This window comes from Mercenaria mercenaria, chromosome 16 (genome assembly GCF_021730395.1).
Source record: "Mercenaria mercenaria strain notata chromosome 16, MADL_Memer_1, whole genome shotgun sequence".
Lineage (NCBI taxonomy): Eukaryota > Metazoa > Mollusca > Bivalvia > Venerida > Veneridae > Mercenaria > Mercenaria mercenaria.
The window spans coordinates 72,316,027-72,336,229 of record NC_069376.1 but is presented as its reverse complement, the minus strand read 5'-3'; the positions used below and the strand labels follow the sequence as shown (position 1 = coordinate 72,336,229).

Genomic DNA, 20,203 nt, shown 5'->3' with positions numbered 1-20,203 from the left:
AGACGAGTATACTCACGATTTGTAACATAATATGCAGAATATTTCATTTTTACTTACTCTTGAATAAAGGCGAGTATAAGTGCCTTTAACCTTTGTCTTACAGTACAGCTATTATTTAGTATAAATACATAGATACAATGTAGATATACTACTTCCCCTTGCCAGAAATTTTTATGCAGTCATTCTGTTTCAAAGAAAATATGCGCAGGGGGAACTTCATGCATTATGCATGATTTAAGATGTTAAAAGTATTGTTCCGCATATGCCAACTGTCGAAAAGAACAATATTTGACTTAAAGCAGCTGTTGACAGTAACAGCAGTAGACAGTTGTTTTCATTAGGAAATTTAATTTGAGGTGACTCTCATTGTATGTGGTTTTACACATTTCCTGCTTCCCTTATCATACAAACATACTTCAAAATGAGAATTAATTGTCACTAAATTTGCAAACAGCTAGGGCATTTTTGCAAAAGTAAATATTCCATGGATAATTTATAACAATTTACTAGATATTTACTAGATAATGTATAACAATTTACTAGATATTTACTAGATAATTTATAACAATTTACTAGATATTTACTAGATAATGTATAACAATTTACTAGATAATGTATAACACTTTACTGGATAATGTATAACAATTTACTAGATATTTACTAGATAATGTATAACAATTTACTAGATAATGTATAACAATTTACTAGATATTTACTAGATAATGTGTAACAATTTACTAGATAATGTATAACACTTTACTGGATAATGTATAACAATTTACTAGATAATGTATAACAATTTACTAGATATTTACTAGATAATGTATAACAATTTACTAGACAATGTATAACAATTTACTAGATATTTACTAGATAATAACAATTTACTAGATATTTACTAGATAATGTATAACAATATACTAGATAATGTATAACAATTTACCAGATAATGTATAACAATTTACTAGATAATGTATAACAATTTACTGGATAATGTATAACAATTTACAGAATAATGTATAACAATTTACTAGATAATGTATAATTTAATTGTTATTAAGTGTTTAATTGATTTGTTCATAATTGGGTCATATTTGATAAATATTCTTCCATGCAGTTTTAGAAACAGTGAACTTTGAGCCTTGTAGATGTATCAGCCATTGTTATAGATTCTCAGGTCTGTTGAAAGAATTTAGTTGATTGGCATGAAATTTATGGCTTAGACAAAAATGCTATTTTCTTTGTCCATGTATTGTCCCAGTCGAAATTGACGGTTTGGTAGTTCATGGTCATGGGGTAATGGTTTACCATAGTTGACCATGTCTGTGGGTCATAAAACATGGTATCAGACCATGGTCAAAAACCATGGTCGACCATGGTTGTTGGTTGTCTGGTTTGAAAGTTTCTCTGTTTATATCACCTATGGTTGACCAATATGGCCAATATTATCTCACCATGGTCAACCATGGTCCTGACCATGTTTTACCATGGTATTTGATGGTTGACCATGTTAAAACATGGGTCAACCATCAAAAACTGTGGTGACTGTGGTCAACCATGGTCAACCATGGTCATCACTTCTGGGGTTGGTGTTTTAAACAAAATGCTGTAAAATCATTAACTTTTGCAAACATAAAATTTCGTGGATTCAGCAAAAACAAAGAATTAATGGATTTCAAATTTTAATGATAAGGTGACTGGAAAATTTATTTCCTTACCCTGCTAAATTTCTACAATGAATTTGTCCATCTTTCAGTTTGGATAGTACCATTAGTTGTTAAAAGGGGTGCATACCAAAGATACTGACTGAATGGCAAACAGTGCAGGCTGATCATGATCTAAAATTGGTAACAAAGGAAGAATTAATTGTTTCCAGCATGATAAAAGTTAATGTCATGGATTGACACAACAAGGACATAGTAGAGAATTTGTAATGAAGATTAATGATTTCATAGTTTATGGAATTTTAGTCCCCCATGAAAATGATTAAGGATGTTGAGGCAGTCAGAGATTTTATAGACCATAGCCAAATTACTACTATAACATATATGATAGACAATATTTTAAATAGAGATGGATTTAGACATTTGCCCAGATTTTTAAGAATTTGTTTCCATAAATATAATGGTTTAATGGCATATTTTGAAGAAGTCTTGTTACTTCCGTGTGTATTTTTTAAACCTTCCCATACTAACCAGAAGTTTATTGTTCTATTTATCACTTGGTTATTTTTCCCATTACTTGATATTTTATTAGAATTTTCTTCTGTTTTCCTCTGTAATGTAATCTATAATGTGATTGTCTGGTTTGAAAGTTTCTCTGTTTATATCACCTATGTTTGTTCAAGTAGGCTCTCTGATAGATTAATTGGAAATAAAGTTGCCATTTTCTTTGGAATATAACAGAATAAGGCCATGCCTTTGTGCATTTATGCTCAATAAACTATCTGTAATCAGTTTCTGAAACCTTTTATTACACTGTTTTATTGTACAAATTCTTTTATACAAAAAATAATAAAGTAACATTCTTTTGAAAAAAAAACCCAGCACATGCTACATGTCATATTCAGTTATGAGAGGTACTAAGTTACTAACTGTTATTAAGTTACAGACATAATGCTGTGATAAGTGTGATGGGGCTGAACACATACAATATTTTGTTATATCCTAGAATGTAGAAGACAGTGCCTTTGGGCCACACAACATTCAAGTATTCATACTTGTGCCAAAAACGTTTTTTCCCTGTTGTATTGTTGCGTATTTTATCTTGTTTGCATAATTTCCATGTCTCACATCAGTCATGAATTCATTACTGGCACTGTAAGATAAATTTGTGATCAAGGCATCAAAAACTTCTGAACTGTGTAGGGAAGAAATTTGGTTTAGACATGAATTGCTGTTCTTAAATAGTTGGTTTCATTATGTCTTAATTATATTTTATAAGAAATTTGAAAATGGTATACATTATTTTTAAGATAGTGATAAATCTCTTTGCACATTTAATCATTATTTTTCACTTCTACAATGAAACACATGAAGTTAGTATTTCGTATTTCTGAAAAGGGAGGTAATAAGTCAGTTTTGATAAAGGGAGATAATAACATGTCAAGTGACTGTGTTAATTATTTGAATCCTCTGCATCTTCATTTTCAGATATGATGAACTACCTTCTCCGCTGTCAAACAACACAACACAGTTTTATATTGATGACCACTGTTCCTGATAGAGGAATAAAAGTTAGATACTTTTAAAAGATGTGGACTAATTGTTAGTAGACTGGTAAGTTATAATTATGTGATTTTTAAAGGTGGTTGTTCGATGTAAATGAGATGTGAAACCAAAATTTGTAGTCCTGTTTGGCGCCATATAACCTATACTGTGTTGGTGCACCGTAAAACCCAGATAAATAAATAGTATTCAGATTTTGGTAAATTAAGCAATGGATTTATATGAAACTTTAACAGAAATGGTCATTTACATTTATTTCTGTTCAGGGATTGCTTAATCTGTTAGACATTCATTGACAATATTTCCCTTTCCTGCGGCTGCTCAATTCAATCTGGATTGAGTTATTTTAACACAAGTATAAATTTGATAAAGATACTTTGCCTATAAAACAATTAACTGAATGTAAAAACTATTATATTACAGTGTTTTTTTTCAGGCCAATTTGGGGCCGAAATTGGGCCCCAATCCCAATGGCATAAAGTATGTTTTTTTCCCAATTTGAAAGTGAAAATTCCCAAAGTTAAAAAGAAAAGGTTCTTACTTTTACCTGTTCAACCAAGACTGTACATATGAAACCTTAAACATTTGAAAAACAAGACAGTATGCTAATTTAATGCATTTATGGCCATTTTTTCTTTCTTAAAGAGAATTCCTATAGTTTTTTTCCTTTCATAGAATTTTTTTAAATTCATATATATGATATGAAATTTTGTGCTGAAAACAATGAACAAATAAAAACAATAGGTCACCAGGCTCGTTTTTGTGAAAAATTGTTTTGAACACACCCGCTGTTGCTGAAACTGCCAGCGATTTTTCAACATTTTCATAATTTTCTGCTTTTTTATAAATACCAACCAAAATATACATCAGGACAGCACAATAAGGTTTTTTTCTTTTTACAAATTTTGTTATATACTTATTTGATATTATAGCCATATTTGTAATACTCTATCCTTACAGTAATTGGTACAAATGGAAAAAAAATATTGTTTCATATTTATTTTGAAAAAACTCTTTCATAGAATTTTTTATGCCCCCGAAGGGAGGCATATAGTTTTTGAACCGTCTGTCAGTCTGTCGGTCCGTCCGCAATTTTCGTGTCCGGTCCATATCTTTGTCATCGATGGATGGATTTTCAAATAACTTGGCATGAATGTGTACCACAGTAAGACGACGTGCAGTGCGCAAGACCCAGGTCCGTAGCTCAAAGGTCAAGGTCACACTTAGACATTAAAGGATAGTGCATTGATGGGCGTGTCCCGTCCATATCTTTGTCATCGATGGATGGATTTTCAAATAACTTGGCATGAATGTGTACCACAGTAAGACGACGTGCAGTGCACAAGACCCAGGTCCGTAGCTCAAAGGTCAAGGTCACACTTAGACGTAAAAGGATAGTGCATTGATGGGCGTGTCCGGTCCATATCTTTGTCATCGATGGATGGATTTTCAAATAACTTGGCATAAATGTGTACCACAGTAAGACGACATGTCATGCGCAAGACCCAGGTTTGTAGCTCAAAGGTCAAGGTCACACTTAGATGTTAAAGGATAGTGCATTGATGGGCGTGTCCGATCCATATCTTTGTCATCGATGGATGGATTTTCAAATAACTTGGCATGAATGTGTACCACAGTAAGACGATGTGTCACACGCAAGACCCAGGTCCGTAGCTCAAAGGTCAAGGTCACACTTAGACGCTAAAGATCATTTTTCATGATAGTGCATTGATGGGCATGTCCGGTCCATATCTTTGTCATTCATGCATGGATTTTAAAATAACTATGCATGAATGTGTGACACAGTAAGACGATGTGTCGCGCGCAAGACCCAGCTCCGTAGGTCAAAGGTCCTAAACTCTTAATATCGGCCATAACTATTCATTCAAAGTGCCATCGGGGGCATGTGTCATCCTACGGAGACAGCTCTTGTTCCTGTTTTGCTTGTGTATAGATAATTGTATTGTGAACATAAAAATGGCTAAAAATGTATGGGCCACCAGGCTAAATTTTATGTTAAGACCGCTAGAGTACAACACATGTTAGGACGGAAAGTGGCGCGAACCTGGCCAAATTGATTACATGTATGTGCGCTAGAAGTTAAAAAATGTTTTAAAAATTCTTAACTCTTTCTATAATGGAATATTAAATAATCTGAAAGGTGATATTGACTTATCGGTACTAAGTCAATTATCTTACATTATATGAACAACACTGTCTTTGTACTAAAATGCGATGTGAAACACAACCACAAAAATAGCAAGATACCTGTCAGGCATGATACTTGTCAATACAACATAAACCAGTATCAACATTTGATTACTGATAAAACTTATCAAAAAATGTTATTTCATTCAAGAAACCTCATATTTAAGATTGTCTGTAACATGTTTCGACAAATGTTGACTTCAGTTCAGTTTTCCATAGAAAGTGTCGGCTGCGCAGAAAGATGCACATAAAAAACTATAGGAATTCCCTTTAAATGTAACATTTTGATAAAAAATTATGACTTTTAACAATTCCCGATTTAGACGATTTATGCGCATTTTTCCCAATTGTAAAGGCCCAGGCCCCATTCCCAAATCAGTGGAAAAAAACACTGATTAATTATATTTATCAAAGATATGCATTAGCAATTACATATTTAACTGAAATTCATTAGAAACAAAAGTATGTAAAGTTATCATTACCTCCCCATTGCGTCTTGTTTTAGCAACCAAGATAGGTTTGAAGTAAATGAATATGGAAGCTAGATGCTGTTTTAAAATTTGTCTTTTACTTCAGATACATGTGGTTGAAATATCCCAGTATCTCAAATCAAATGTGGAACTAGAAAGTGAATTGAAATCAAAAAAAATAATCTGCTTTTATATGGGGGTTAAATACAGAATTTCATAAACATAATGGAAGATACTTTACTGGATTTTTTGTTAGATCTACTTAAATAAATCTCTAACATTATACAAAAAAATGAAAAATGCCATAAACTGTTATGTGACTGCCCATGATTGCGGGCTTCACTGTCCAGAGGTCATGGGTTTGAATGTTGCTAATTTCTTAGTGCACATGTCTGGATAGGGGAGTAAATCCTGCAGTTTAGTAATGTACCTATAATTATCTCTTGTGCACGTATGATGACCAAATATCTATAAACTTTTGTTCCTACCAGAGTCCTGTTTTGGGTGATTTGAACCATGAAAAGTAATATAATATAATTAAAAGCTTCTTCTGTTACAGTCACACAGTATAAAAATATGATGCAAATTAGGAAAAAAAAAATTGTTGTACTTTATGTAATATATGATTTTTGATACTACTATACAATCTCTTTGGAAAATTGTGATGTTGCGATGTGATGCGCTTTCTGGAGACCTATGCCAGTAAAATTGTAGACACTTTTCCTAGCATATCAATCACTGTCTTGTAAGATTATAGAAAAAACCAGACATCACAGGCCTGCCAATATCCTTTTCATCTCTTCTATCATTGTTTCAAAAGCTGATCACCAGCCCAGACACTATCAGATTTTCTAAATATCTGCTTTAAGGAGAAACCTGGGTTATTTTTCACTTTATTTGAAGTCCTACTTGCAATGAGTCAGAGATAGGAAACTTTCCTTACTTTTTTATCTGTGCTGTAAAATTGTAAATTTTGTATGGTTGGTGATTTTTGCCATGCAGGGTTGCCATGCCATGAGGGATATAATTTATAGCACATCTAGATTTCATATGACCATCATGCAGTTTGGAAGTCATGGGTTTGAACCAAATAAAAATGTGTTCTCTGAGATTGAATGTTAACTTGCAGAGAACAGGTTACTTCAGGGGAGTATATTCATTAACTTGCAAAATGCCTCATTTCAGTTTTGGGAAATTATGTTCAATGTCATTTTTTTTATCAGATTTATATGTACATGACAATGCATATTGTTTCTGCAGAAGCATGAAAGTACCGTTGTTGTTACTGCACAGCTGTGCAAAGGATAACTGAACTTCGTATTCTTCAGAAATTATAGGGAACCATTCCCTAATGCAAAAATCAAGTCTACAAAACTGTAGAAAATGCCAAAATTCCCATTGTAGCTGTGATTTTTTTTTTCAGAGAAATTGATGTAATTTCTCTTAACTGCAGCTTTATTTTTAAGTACAGTTACTGTAGAACTTAATTCACTTTACTGCCTGTTACTCAAACTCGTCATCAAGTCCCGGCAAAATCCCTATGCAGTATATATTGTTTGGTGGGCTCAACAAATGTTGCCAGTTGGGTAGAGTTCAATCAAACAAAATTAATTTTCACTATACAGAGATTACCTCCGAGACACTGCTTGCTCGAGCATGATCAAGCTCCTGGGGTCACTCAAACAATTGTTGTGGTCCATGGGCCATCTTATATTTTCTACGTTCGGTTCTTGAAACTCTAGTTAACTGAAGCATTTTACTCATCTCCTTGTCACCTCACATGATCACTGTTTTACAGTATAAGGAATGTTTTTGTTGAGATTTTGTCCTATCAATGACCAGAATGTCTAGACCCCCATTTGACAGAAAAAGCTGTGCTATGATATAAGATTTATGTACAGACTTGGGAGGCAAAATTCTTTTATAAATAAAATAATCACAGGGCTTCTGATTCAGCCAATCATCTCACAAGAAGGGCAATAAATTGTTAGAATTAAATGAGTTTTAAATGAATTAAAGCCGTATATATCATTAGCATGCAAAATATATGCACTAGCAAACAGCATGATTTAGCAATTTGTTTTAGATATATTTTATCATGATAGCAAAGGTATGAGTCATTATGTGCACAGTTGCATTTTATGTGGTCAAAGGTTAAGCTTCATTATCATGACACTTACTGTACCATATATCTCCTTATAAGCGCTTCCCTGATAGATGCCACCAAGGAAGATGTTTTATCATATACAGTCAAACCTCGTTAAATTGAACTCGGATAATTCGTACACCACCCTTCTCTCGAACTTGTTGTCAGATCCCAGAAAAATTCCTGTATAATGAATTTTGTTCGATGGCTCGAACAACTGATCACTCTAACAAATTTTGCTGGTCCCGGCAAGTTCGAGTTTACGAAGTTTGACTGTACTGTGAAAATATCTAATTTCATTGCCGCAAAATTTGGGGACATTGATTTATGGATTTCAACTTTTGTACTTTAGTGGGTATATAGTTGTTTGTAAGTATTTATTCAACAAAGGTACGGTATTTATTCAACAAAGGTACGGGGGTATCTTTTTTAGAATTATTCCTCCATGAATATTAATGATTTCACAGTAGTCACAGGTCAACACTGTATCGTAACTCTTCCTCAGAGCTATCATATACGTACCTGTTTAAAAAGACACTGTTTACAGAAGAATCCATTATATAGTCAGCCAAGCGCATGTATTGTTACCCTTACTATTCTGTTAGCTGTGGAAAAATGCCTTCCTCCATTCCCACCACTGCCTTTTATAGACTAGACGCCCCCACCCCACTGAAGGAAAAAATCATTTATATACATGAAGTGAAAGGTCAAGTTCTGTTTAACATAACCATAGTCAAGTTCTGTTAATCATCTGTATAATACATGATCAGTCCCTTATAAGGCTGCATGCAATCACAACCAAATAAAAAGGTTTATAAACTCAGTCTTTAAATCTTTGTCCTTTCTCAACAGCATTATAATGTATTTTCTTTGGCTCCTGCATTTTAGTATATATATAGCATTTTATCAAAACCTGCTTTCTTCAGTAATGGCAATGTAAAGAATTATACTCCCCTCTTGCTATTTTGAAAAAGTGCAATTTCTTTGGTGTGCTTATTTGGTATATATCAGGTATTTCATTTTATCTTAGTATATCATTTACAAATTTATAAAATAGCAGTTCAAGCAGTTTATCAGTTATAAGTGAAACACTTCTAGCTGCAGACTATGATATACTTAGCCATCGGCTGGCTTACGTACGAAGGTCTGTGGTTCTTTCCAGGTGCCCATCAGCTGGCTTACATACGAAGGTCTGTGGTTCTTTCCAGGTGCCCATCGGCTGGCTTACATACGGAGGTCTGTGGTTCTGTCCAGGTGCCCATCGGCTGGCTCATGTACGAAGGTCTGTGGTTCTTTCCAGGTGCCCATCGCCTGGCTTACGTATGAAGGTCTGTGGTTCTTTCCAGGTGCCCAGTTCATGACTGAAACAATGCTAGGAGGGGCATCCACCTAGGGTTCATGCACCATCAAAAAAGCTGGAAATTTGCCAATTGTGCCCCACAAATTTTGTGAATGTGACTCTTGGTCCAACAAAAAAAAATCATTTGCAAAATTTAATATTTACGTTTTCAGCTTGGAATGAATGCACTTCTCATAACTATAAGGCTAACATTGCCATGACAAGTCATATTACACAAGTTAGTTAGTTCCAGCTGTCAGTTCACGATGGACCACAAAAAAAGTGCTCATTTCAGAGACCAGTCTTGATTGGTTAAATATACGCTCAGTTTCCAAATTGGCCAGTTTTTTGCCCTAAAATCTGAAATTTCTCATCTTCTTATCAGAGTTTTGTTTTGTTGTCAAAATATTTTTTGAGGAGTACAGTAACTGTTCTTTAAAAGAAAGGTGAGTCACAGTTACAGACAGACATGACCTGGTCAGCCTATTAAAGTATCAGATGACCAATGATATGAGGTATTATAGGTAACTTTGAAAGAACATTAAACCAGGCTATCTTATAAGTTTTCATGGAATTTTCATGTTATCAAGTTTGTTAATATTATAACATTGTCATCTTTTGTGCAAATGGATGACTTTGGACATTCGGTCAAAGCCGTCAGAAGGAAAAAGTCACATGTGGAAAATAAATTTTTGATACTCACAAAAAGAGCAGATAAAAACAAGGCAGTCTGAAAGACAGCTAAATCCCTGCCACTGACAGCGAAAGGGTAAACCTTTGACCTTGATCTATGACCTTGACCTTGAACTGACATGACTGACTCATGAATTCTGCACATCATCTTGATGAGGTGATCATTTGACCCAAGTTTCATGAAAATTCTTCAAGGGGTTTAGGAGATACAGAGTGCAAACCTTTGACCTTGAGTTGTGACCTTGACCTTGAGTTGACATAGCTGAATCATGAGTTCTTGATGTGAGTATCATTTTACCCAAATTTAATGAAAATCCTTCAAGGGGTTAGGAGATACAGAGTGGACATAAAATGGAAGGCTCAGACCTTTGTGACCTTGACCTTGATCCAACATGGCTGACTCATGAGTTCTGCACATTGTCTTGATGAGGTGATCATTTGACCCAAGTTTCATAAAAATCCTTCAAGGAGTTTAGGAGATACAAAGCGGAGACAAAATGGAAGGCTCAAACCTTTAATCCTAAGTTGTGACCTTGATCTTGAGCTGGCATGGCTGACTCATGAGTTCTGAGGTGATCATTTGACTCAAGTTTTATAAAATTCCTTCAAGGGGTTTAGGAGATACAGAGTGGACACGAAATTGAAGGCTAAAACCTTTGACCTTGAGTTGTGACCTTGACCTTGAGCCGACATGGCTGACTCATGAGTTATGCACATCGTCTTGATGAGATGATCATTTGACCCAAGTTTCATGAAAGTCCTTCAAGGGGTTTAGGAGATATGGAGCGGACACGAAAGTGTTATGGATGGACAGATAGAAGGACGGACAGATGGAGACCATTCCTATTACCCCCCACCACTTGTGGCGGGGGGGATAAAAAAATGAAATTAAATCACACATTTGCATGTTAAACAGATTTATGTTCACATTGCTAGTGTTTATATATTTATATAATGTAAAAGAGATTTTTTTTAATTTTCGTTAGGGTTCGCTATATTCTTGAGGCCCTGTAACATATTGTGAAAAATAGTCCTCACGTAAATATTCACCATTACTTTAATTCAGATTCAAGTAGGATACCATTTTTTACAATTTCGCGTATATTAAACCTTGCGAACATACTCAAAATTTCAAATTCGCAAAATGTTGACCCAGCGAAAATATGTGCTTTTACAGTACTTATCAAGTGTGCTTCAGCACTGATGAATTAATACTGTATGAAGACAGTTTCTGTACACATCCATCCAATCAGAAGATGAAAGAAATGGATTGGAGAATACATATTTCCCAGTATTATATAACATCTTGTCCATCATTTCTGTCAGTGTGCAGTATTGTCTTCAAACTTCACAGGAATATTTCTGTCAGTTTTTGCCAGGGAGATGGTATCACACAGGCAAAGAAATGTTGCATTCCTGCTATTTTCTAAAAACAATCTTTAGAAAAAGATGTTCATTTTTGTCTCTTTGTTTGGGTATTTATTATAATATTATTTCAATAATAATGTTAGTTTCGTTAATATTGATTGACTGTCAGTAAATTATTAAACAAATGTTCGTTGGTTCTGTAGCATTAGTAAGTACATCATCAGGTAACTCAGTAACTAGGTGGAAGACGTGGTTTTTGCATTTAAAGGCTCATAATGCCTTTGTTTAAAATGTGGCTGCCACATTGTCCGTTCATAATGAACATAAAATACATTAATTTCTTGTTAAATCCTATTTAGTTTAAACATACTTTTTCCCAAATTAGAGTAGATATATATTGGTACATATGATATGTCATACTGTGATGAAAGCAAAACAGGTAAGGATAAGAATGAAGGACCAGTCTTATAGAATTCTTCTCCTTTGCGGCCAAAATATAATGAGCATAAATTATCGAGCTTAAATCTGTAACGGGGCTTAGGAATATAGTCTTAAAATATAAAAAAAAATCATTATTGATGTAAAAAAACGGAAAGAGGACAATGTATGGTGGAGAGAAGTATTTACATTTATGTCTAAGTGAGTTTTTGAATGATAGAACAAGTCAAACGTAGAATAGAAGAAAGAAGGAAGAATGGGAATTTCTCAGGGTTGCTAAAAGAATCTCTTACTTTCGGATATGTTTGTCTGTACATGAGTGAATATAGTCATGTTATCCTGATCAGAAAGGTCTGAGTTTCCAAATAGAACAGTATCCAAGTCAATTATGAAACTCCGCAGATTATTAAGAAGATTATTTCAACAATGATTAAAAATTCTGCATTCAAAAAAGAAGTGGAAATTAGTTTCAACCTGTCCACACTGGCACAATGGTGTGGGGGAAATATTTTTTAGGTAAAGATGTTGATTCAGTGCACTGCATTTTGTTCGTAGTCGTGTATGGAGCACCTGGAGATTCCTGTTTCCGGTGTAATAATAGGCTGGAGTGCGCTGCTTGTTTTTATTTAGGTTACTTTTAAATGAAAGTGTTTCAGAATTACGGATATCTGGTCTCAGTAAGTTCCAATCACATACAACGGAAGGCAAAAAAGAATTGAAATATAATGTTGTTCTTGCAGGTACACCATGTATATTTTCAGAGTTTCTTAGGTTGTAGGGAGTATCACTAGAGTCAGGAACTAGATCTTTCTTGAAGATTGCACTAACATGGGCTTTCTTCCATGTGGCTTGCACAAAAGAAAGTTGAAGTGAAGCATTGAAAAGGTCACAAAGAGGAAGAGTTCAAAATCCTATTTCTGATATTTACTTTCTTTAACATTTGTCAAAGGTTTGAATAATGCTGGATATACTAGAATGTTATATTGAATTTATTATTTTTTATTACCTCCCTTTATGGCTCTAACTATAAGAGGTCATGTGCAAAATGAAAAGCAGTGCTTTTCTAACTATGTAATTATGCATAACATGTATTTGGAAAGCTGTTTCATCTGTTTTTAAGAAAAAAAATTTAAGCATTATGGACCTTTAAAGTGACAACACCCAAATATCACATAAAAGGTTTGCAGTGCATTGGAATGAGAAATGTTTTGTGTCCTTTGTTTGTGTAACCTCCGGTATGTGTTTGAAACATGCAATAAAAGAACCATATCCTATTTTCTGCCTTCCGGTTTTAAGTGTTAAATAACAATTTGTAACAATTGATTTCTTCTTTGTTAGGTGAAACGCAAACATCAAAGTTCAAATATGGTTTCCTTTTTGTATTTAAGTACAAATCAATTCTGCTGCAATTTTTACATTCTTTTTCCTACATGTGACTGTAGGCTTACCATATTTACTTGTTTTTTATGACCATTAATATTTTTTTTTTATCTCTTGCCAATATCAAACTGCCCTGTGCTGTAACAGTAGCTGGAAATATACACTGTCTGAAATTTAATAGTAGATTGTAAGTAATATTTGGAACACATTTTAATGGTGACAAAGTGAAAGTTACCTGCTTATTTACTTTTTTATGTCCCCCTTCGAAGAAGGAAGGGTATATTGTGTTGCAAATGTTGGTCGGTCGGTATGTCGGTCAGTAACTGGTCCGTAGACCAATCAGTTTCCGGATGATAACTCAAGAAAGCTTGGGCCTAGGATCATGAAAGTTGATAGGGAGGTTGGTCATGACCAGCAGATGACCCCTATTGATTTTGAGGTTAGTAGGTCAAATGTCAAGGTCACAGTGACCAAGAACAGGTAAAAGGTTTCCGGATGATAACTCAAGAACGCTTGGGCCTAGTATCATGAAAGTTGATAGGGAGGTTGGTCATGACAAGCAGATGACCCCTATTGATTTTTAGGTCAGTAGGTCAAAGGTCAAGGTCACAGTGACCAGGAATAGTTAAAGGTTTCCGGATGATAACTCAATAACACTTGGGCCTAGGATCATGAAAATTGATAGGGAGATTGGTCACGACCAGCAGATGACCCTTATTGATTTTGAGGTCAGTAAGATTAAAGGTCAAGGGGCAGTAAAAATTGTTAATGCTTCAAAATTTGTTGAAATTATCTGAAACATTTCAGCACAGAGGCTTTATATTTTTGTATATAGAGATTTTATAATAGATATGTTTCACATTGAAATCATATTGCAGCCTCTCTAACTGATACTGTTTCCTCGGATGTTCTTTCTGTCATTGATTGGCAGGTATGGATGTTAGTATTAATATGAAACAGGTTTTATTACAATATAAAACTTAGAACTATGTAGGTTTTTGTAATAAAACTTCAGATTTAATTTTGATTCTGCCTCTAGCTGCTTCATTAGTGCCAGAATATAGAGCTCACAAATGATTTTAAATGATTGCATTAAATATTCTGACTTTTGCCAATAGTTTCAGGCAAAGAATCACTGCATGCATGCTCGGAGATTTTGAGTTTGAAACAGGTTTATTTTACAGTGATTATAGTAGGGAATAAAAGATTGTTGCCTGAAGATTATAAAACATTATTTGAATATCATCTCTGAATGCAACAGTGCCATTGGTTAATTTCAATATTGTTCTCAAAAATAACCAATCTGATGCTGTAGTTTTGAAACGTGAGCTCTAAACATTATTGAAATATCCTCAGACTTTGTTAAAATATCCTCAGACTTTGTTAAAATATCCTCAGACTTTGAGTCAGAAATTATTAAATGAGCCACGCCATGGGAAAACCAACATAGTGGCTTTGCGACCAACATGAATCCAGACCAGCCTGCGCATCTGCGCAGTCTGGTCAGGATCCATGCTGTTCGCTAACGGTTTCTCTACTTGCAATAGGCATTGATAGCGAACAGCATGGATCCTGACCAGACTGCGCGGATGCGCAGGCTGGTCTGGATCCATGCTGGTCGCAAAGCCACTATGTTGGTTTTCTCATGGCGTGGCTCAAATCTTAGACTTCAAAAGATAAAATTAAAGATTCAGCATTTGCATTATTTTTGTACAGATTTCAATGAAACTTGGTAGATCTACAGTTACACTGAAAGTAGGTACTGATCTCACTTAAATTTGGTATGTACTATATATATATTATCATACCAAAATTTTGTACTATTTCAGCAAAGCTAATGGTACTATTTCATTGAATTTGGGCCCCATGTGGTTCTTTGACGATCTGTGTATGAAAAGAATTGGAACCACTGCCTTACCCTTGCATGATCGTAAGAGGTGACTAATAGGGTCTTAACACTTGGTTTTGCAGTAACTCTGTGATTCCAGCAGGTATGCAAATTTTGATTCCATACCTCATGTTTTTATTTCGATGTAAATGAGATGTGGAACCAAAACTTGTAGTCCAGTTTGGCGCCATATAACCTATACTTGTTGGTTCACCGTAAAACCCAAATAAATAAATAAATTCATTGAATTTGGAACTATGAATATAGTTCTTAAAGCTGCTGTGAGTTTTAGAAATATTTGTTATAAACCAAAAATTTGTAGTAATATTTAAGACCAAGTATTAAGTTTAACACTTTAACTGTAGACTGGCTCCCGTCCCTGTCTGTTCTGTCATATTTCTCATATTTAAGTTTTCTTCATTAACAGGGAAAATAACTCCAGCAGGTTGTTTCTGCATTAACAATTTTTATTATATGCCCAAAGGGACGTATTATGTTATGACGCTGGTGTCCGTCTGTCCGTCAGCAATTTTGTGTCCACTCTGAAACTCTTGAATCCCTTGAAGGATTTCAAGGAAACTTGACACAAATGTTTACCACACTGAGACGACGTGCAGAGCACATGTTTTGGATGTCTCGCTTCAAGGTCAAGGTCACACTTAGGAGTCAAAGGTCATATCAGTTTGTTTCGTGTCCGCTCTGTAACTCTTGAACTGCTTGAAGGATTTCAAAGAAACTTGACACAAATGTTCACCACACTGAGACGACGTGCAGAGTGCATGTCCCGGATGACTTACTTCAAGGTCAAGGTCTCACGTAGGGGTCAAAGGTCATATACGACTTTGTTTTTATTGCTCTGCATTGCAGTGCTCTTGTTTTTATTTAGCAGATCTCTCTTTTGTTCACATACAATAAATTTTTTTTGAATTACTTCCCTTTTACGTTACTATAAATAGCTTATTTTGCAACTTTTTTATTATTGACCGTAGAGAAAAAACAGGACCACTTTGCTGTGGTACAACATGGATGGTGCATTCAATTTTTAGGTGTATTTTGACATACCTTTACCTTGTAAGGATTTTTTTTGTGGAATTTCTTCCCTTTGTTGTTCCTGTCCTTTGGGCTTCACATTTAAAGTCCTTTAAATTCTAATTTGCTCCCACCCTCTGATGTAACCCTTTGGGTGTATATTGCCCCACTTGTTGCCCCTGGCTGGGACTAAACATAGTTTAGCCATCAGATATTACGTGCTGATCTTGCTAAAATTTTTGAAGTATTTATAAAAAATAACCATGCAGCCAGGGAGCCAGGCTATAAGCTGTGGTATACCTTTGAACAAAAATAAAAATCTCTTTTTGAGTCTTTCAGATTCGGTCTAAAAAGGTTTGGGTAATTTTTAGGGCTTGGCCAGAGCTCATCAGACACAATTCTTTTTAAGAGTACCCTAAATTAAAATTATTGTAATAATATTTTTTTTTGCTTCTATTTTCAGATAAAATCCAAGAAAATTCCAAAGACAAGATAAGTCTGTGATAATTGTGATATTAGTTATACCAAGTATAACAAAACTTCTACAATGGCAGGAGCCACATTATCATATAGATATACTTCATTAGGACTGTGTATAATATTCTATATGACATTGACCTTAGTTGCAACCCGGTCATATAATGAAAAAAATTATGAGGATTTAATACGACAAACATACCGAAGTAATCGGAGATACTACGGACCAATTAGCGAGGATCGAAGTCGAAGGACTCGCAGTGAGAAGCCCAACATAATTTTGATAGTAACTGATGATCAAGATGAACAATTAGGTAAGCTTTCATGTTTGATAGCCGATGTCAGGTACATACTGAGCAAGTTTGATAGCCAATGTCAGGTACATACTGGGCAAGTTTGAAAGCCAATGTCAGGTACATACTGAGCAAGTTTGATACTGATATCGACCAGTTGTCAGATTTTTCAAAGAAACTTTCAGTTCAAACCAGTGAATATTAGAGGAAAGTAAAATTCTTGCTGAAAATGCACGTTTTTCACTACTTTAAAAGCAGAAATTTTCGTAAGGGTTTAAGTTTTGCTATTTTCGCTAGGCCCTACATCTTGCGAAAATTAATCATCGCGTAAATATTCACCATTAGTATACATTGTAATTCTAATTCAAGTAAGCGAATATAAAACCTCGCGGACAAACTCAGAATTTCAAATTTGCAAAATTTTGACCCAGCGAAAATATGTGCTTTTACAGTATACAGGGAATTTTAAGAATAATCTATCTGTGTATCATTTAGTATAAAAACCATAAATAAAAAGTGAATGACCCTGTAACACATTTACATTTAATGGAAGGAATAACCTGTCATATTGTCAAGTATAATACATTCTAAATTGGAATTTATCATCGTTTAAAATGCTCACTGACCATAATGCAATTGTAAAACATGTCGAAAATAACTGGAGCTTGTTGATCATCAACTTCAATTATTTTCAGTGTCACGTTAAAGGGGCATGTCTCCAGATTTATGACATATGTTTCAAAATTTAGATTTTGAAAGTAAGGCATTGGAAATAGAAAAACTAGTATTCTGTTCAAAAGGTTTACTATCATTCTGTTTCAATGATGTATTAAAAAACATGTTGAAAACAAGTCAAATGGCAGAAATTTTGTGCTTCTAAAATAATTTGTATCATACTGATAAAATCATGACTTTAAATAATTTTGAATTCTTATAATTATTATTATAAACATGTTAAATAGATCCTGGTGTCTCTTTTCAAAATTTTGAAATTAGGATGGTTGTCTGAATGCATGTCTCTTTAAATATTAAAACTTAAGCAGGCAAAATTCACCCATTATATTTTGAGCATTATAAGCACAAAATTCTAATTACTCAACACTACATAGTCAGTACCCACCAACACTAGAGGTTTTTTTGATTTTTTAAAGAAATTTGAAAAAATGTGCACTTACAATTTCCGTGAACATTCTCCAGTAATATTTAAATTTATATTTGTGTTATGTTAAGTGTCCATCAGTGGTTAAGTTGCTGGACTGGACTGAAAACAGTAGTTAAAACAAACTTTCAGTCCTTACCCCAGGTATTGTTTTGAGCCCATTGTCCTATTACACTGAAATTTCTTTTGCCTTGTGAAATGTAGCTTGAATTTATGATAATATATAAGATTAATTTTGTTAGTGATGCAGATTTCTCCAAAACAAAAAAAAAAGCTGTTAAGAGTTAGGTCATCCGATCTTCACCAAACTTGCTGACAATGTTTGTGGGCATAATATCTCGGCCAAGTAAGATAACCACCCAAATCGCCCCTGGCACTCTTGGATTATGCCCCATGAATTAGAACAAGTTCGACGACGGGCGTATTTTGTGACAGTCTGGCACTCTTCTTTGAAGTCAGTAGATCAAAGGTCACAGTGACCTTGAGACTGAATGATCATGAATTATTCATGAAAGTTATCAACTTATGAACTTTATCTGGACTTGTTACAATACTGCTGCCAGTCTAAAATATGAGCAGCATGCTTGGGAGATGTTGTCCACTAGTCAGTGGGGAGGGGATCAGGGGTAGTGATATGTGAAGGATATAAATATGCCAAACTATAATGAAATCTCTTCAGTCTGAGTTTCAGAGACTGATACAGATACAGAATGTTGTCTGATAGTGGGCCAGAAAAAGATATGTTGAGAAGAAGCACCCTTACGTTTAAATCTTTCACATATATGACACTGTTTCACTATGATGATGGTTTAAGGACTAGCTCCATATTTTGAAAAAAAAAATTAAACAAAATAAAACCTTGAGCACTGTTTTACATGAAAATTGAACAGCATATAAAAGATGTATATTAAACCCTGAAAAAATTGTCAGTTTACTAATATTTGCATTGAATTCAGGAAAAGGACTGCAGAAACGGGCCACATTTCTGGAGAGTTCAGTGCCTTTAAAAACTCACTGTTTTCAAATAACTGTTACATATCTTTGTTTTGATGCATTTGCAATGATTTCCAATGCTGAAATTTCACATAGATAGGTTTAACATAGTTTTCAGCAATATGCTTTAATTTTTATTTCTCTACAAATGGCATTCTTTTTTAAAAAGTGATAACTTTTTGAGAATAGGTTGAACATAGGACAGGTAGATTATTGGTAAAGATGTTGCTCATTTACCAAAAGTTTCCCTGATTTGGTGAAATACTGCATTGTTTGAGAATTCTGTTATTGTATTTTTTCAGGATCGGTATCAACAATGACAAAGACATTAAAGATTATGGGTAATGAAGGAGTAAGATTCAACAACTCTTTTGTAGCCACACCTATGTGCTGCCCATCACGTAGTACTTTACTAACAGGTAAGACATGTAGCTACACCCACATGCTGCCCATTGCGTAGTACTTTACTAACAGGTAAGACATGTAGCCACACCCACATGCTGCCCATTGCGTAGTACTTTACTAACCGGTAAGACATGTAGCCACACCCACGTGCTGCCCATCGCGTAGTACTTTACTAACCGGTAAGACAGGTAGCCACACCCATGTGCTGCCCATCACATAGTACTTTACTGACAGGTAAGACATGTAGCCACACCCATGTGCTGCCCATCACGTAGTACTTTACTAACAGGTAAGACATGTAGCCACACCCATGTGCTGCCCATCACATAGTACTTTACTAACAGGTAACACATGTTGCCACACCTATGTGCTGCCCATCTCAAAGTACTTTACTAACAGGTTTGTAGCCACACCCATGTGCTGCCCATCACATAGTACTTTACTGACAGGTAAGACATGTAGCCACACCCATGTGCTGCCCATCTCATAGTACTTTACTAACAGGTAAGACATGTAGCCACACCCATGTGCTGCCCATCACATAGTACTTTACTAACCGGTAAGACATGTAGCCACACCCATGTGCTGCCCATCACCTAGTACTTTACTAACAGGTAACACATGTTGCCACACCCATGTGCTGCCCATCACGTAGTACTTTACTAACAGGTAACACATGTTGCCACACCT

General features: G+C 34.8%; 1 protein-coding gene across 3 annotated transcripts in view; it reads left to right on the top strand.

Annotated features, from left to right (window-relative positions):
* The window catches only part of LOC123541303 (extracellular sulfatase Sulf-1-like), a 78,445-nt gene that overhangs the window by 11,452 nt on the left and 46,790 nt on the right, over nucleotides 1–20,203 (top strand). For all 3 annotated transcript variants that reach the window (XM_053527375.1, XM_053527378.1, XM_053527376.1), the window contains exons 2-4: nucleotides 3,153–3,278; nucleotides 16,650–16,977; nucleotides 19,411–19,527. In XM_053527375.1, coding sequence (XP_053383350.1) covers nucleotides 16,734–16,977; nucleotides 19,411–19,527 — 361 coding nt within the window. In that variant the 5' untranslated portion in view covers nucleotides 3,153–3,278; nucleotides 16,650–16,733. The remainder of the gene's footprint in view (nucleotides 1–3,152; nucleotides 3,279–16,649; nucleotides 16,978–19,410; nucleotides 19,528–20,203) is intronic.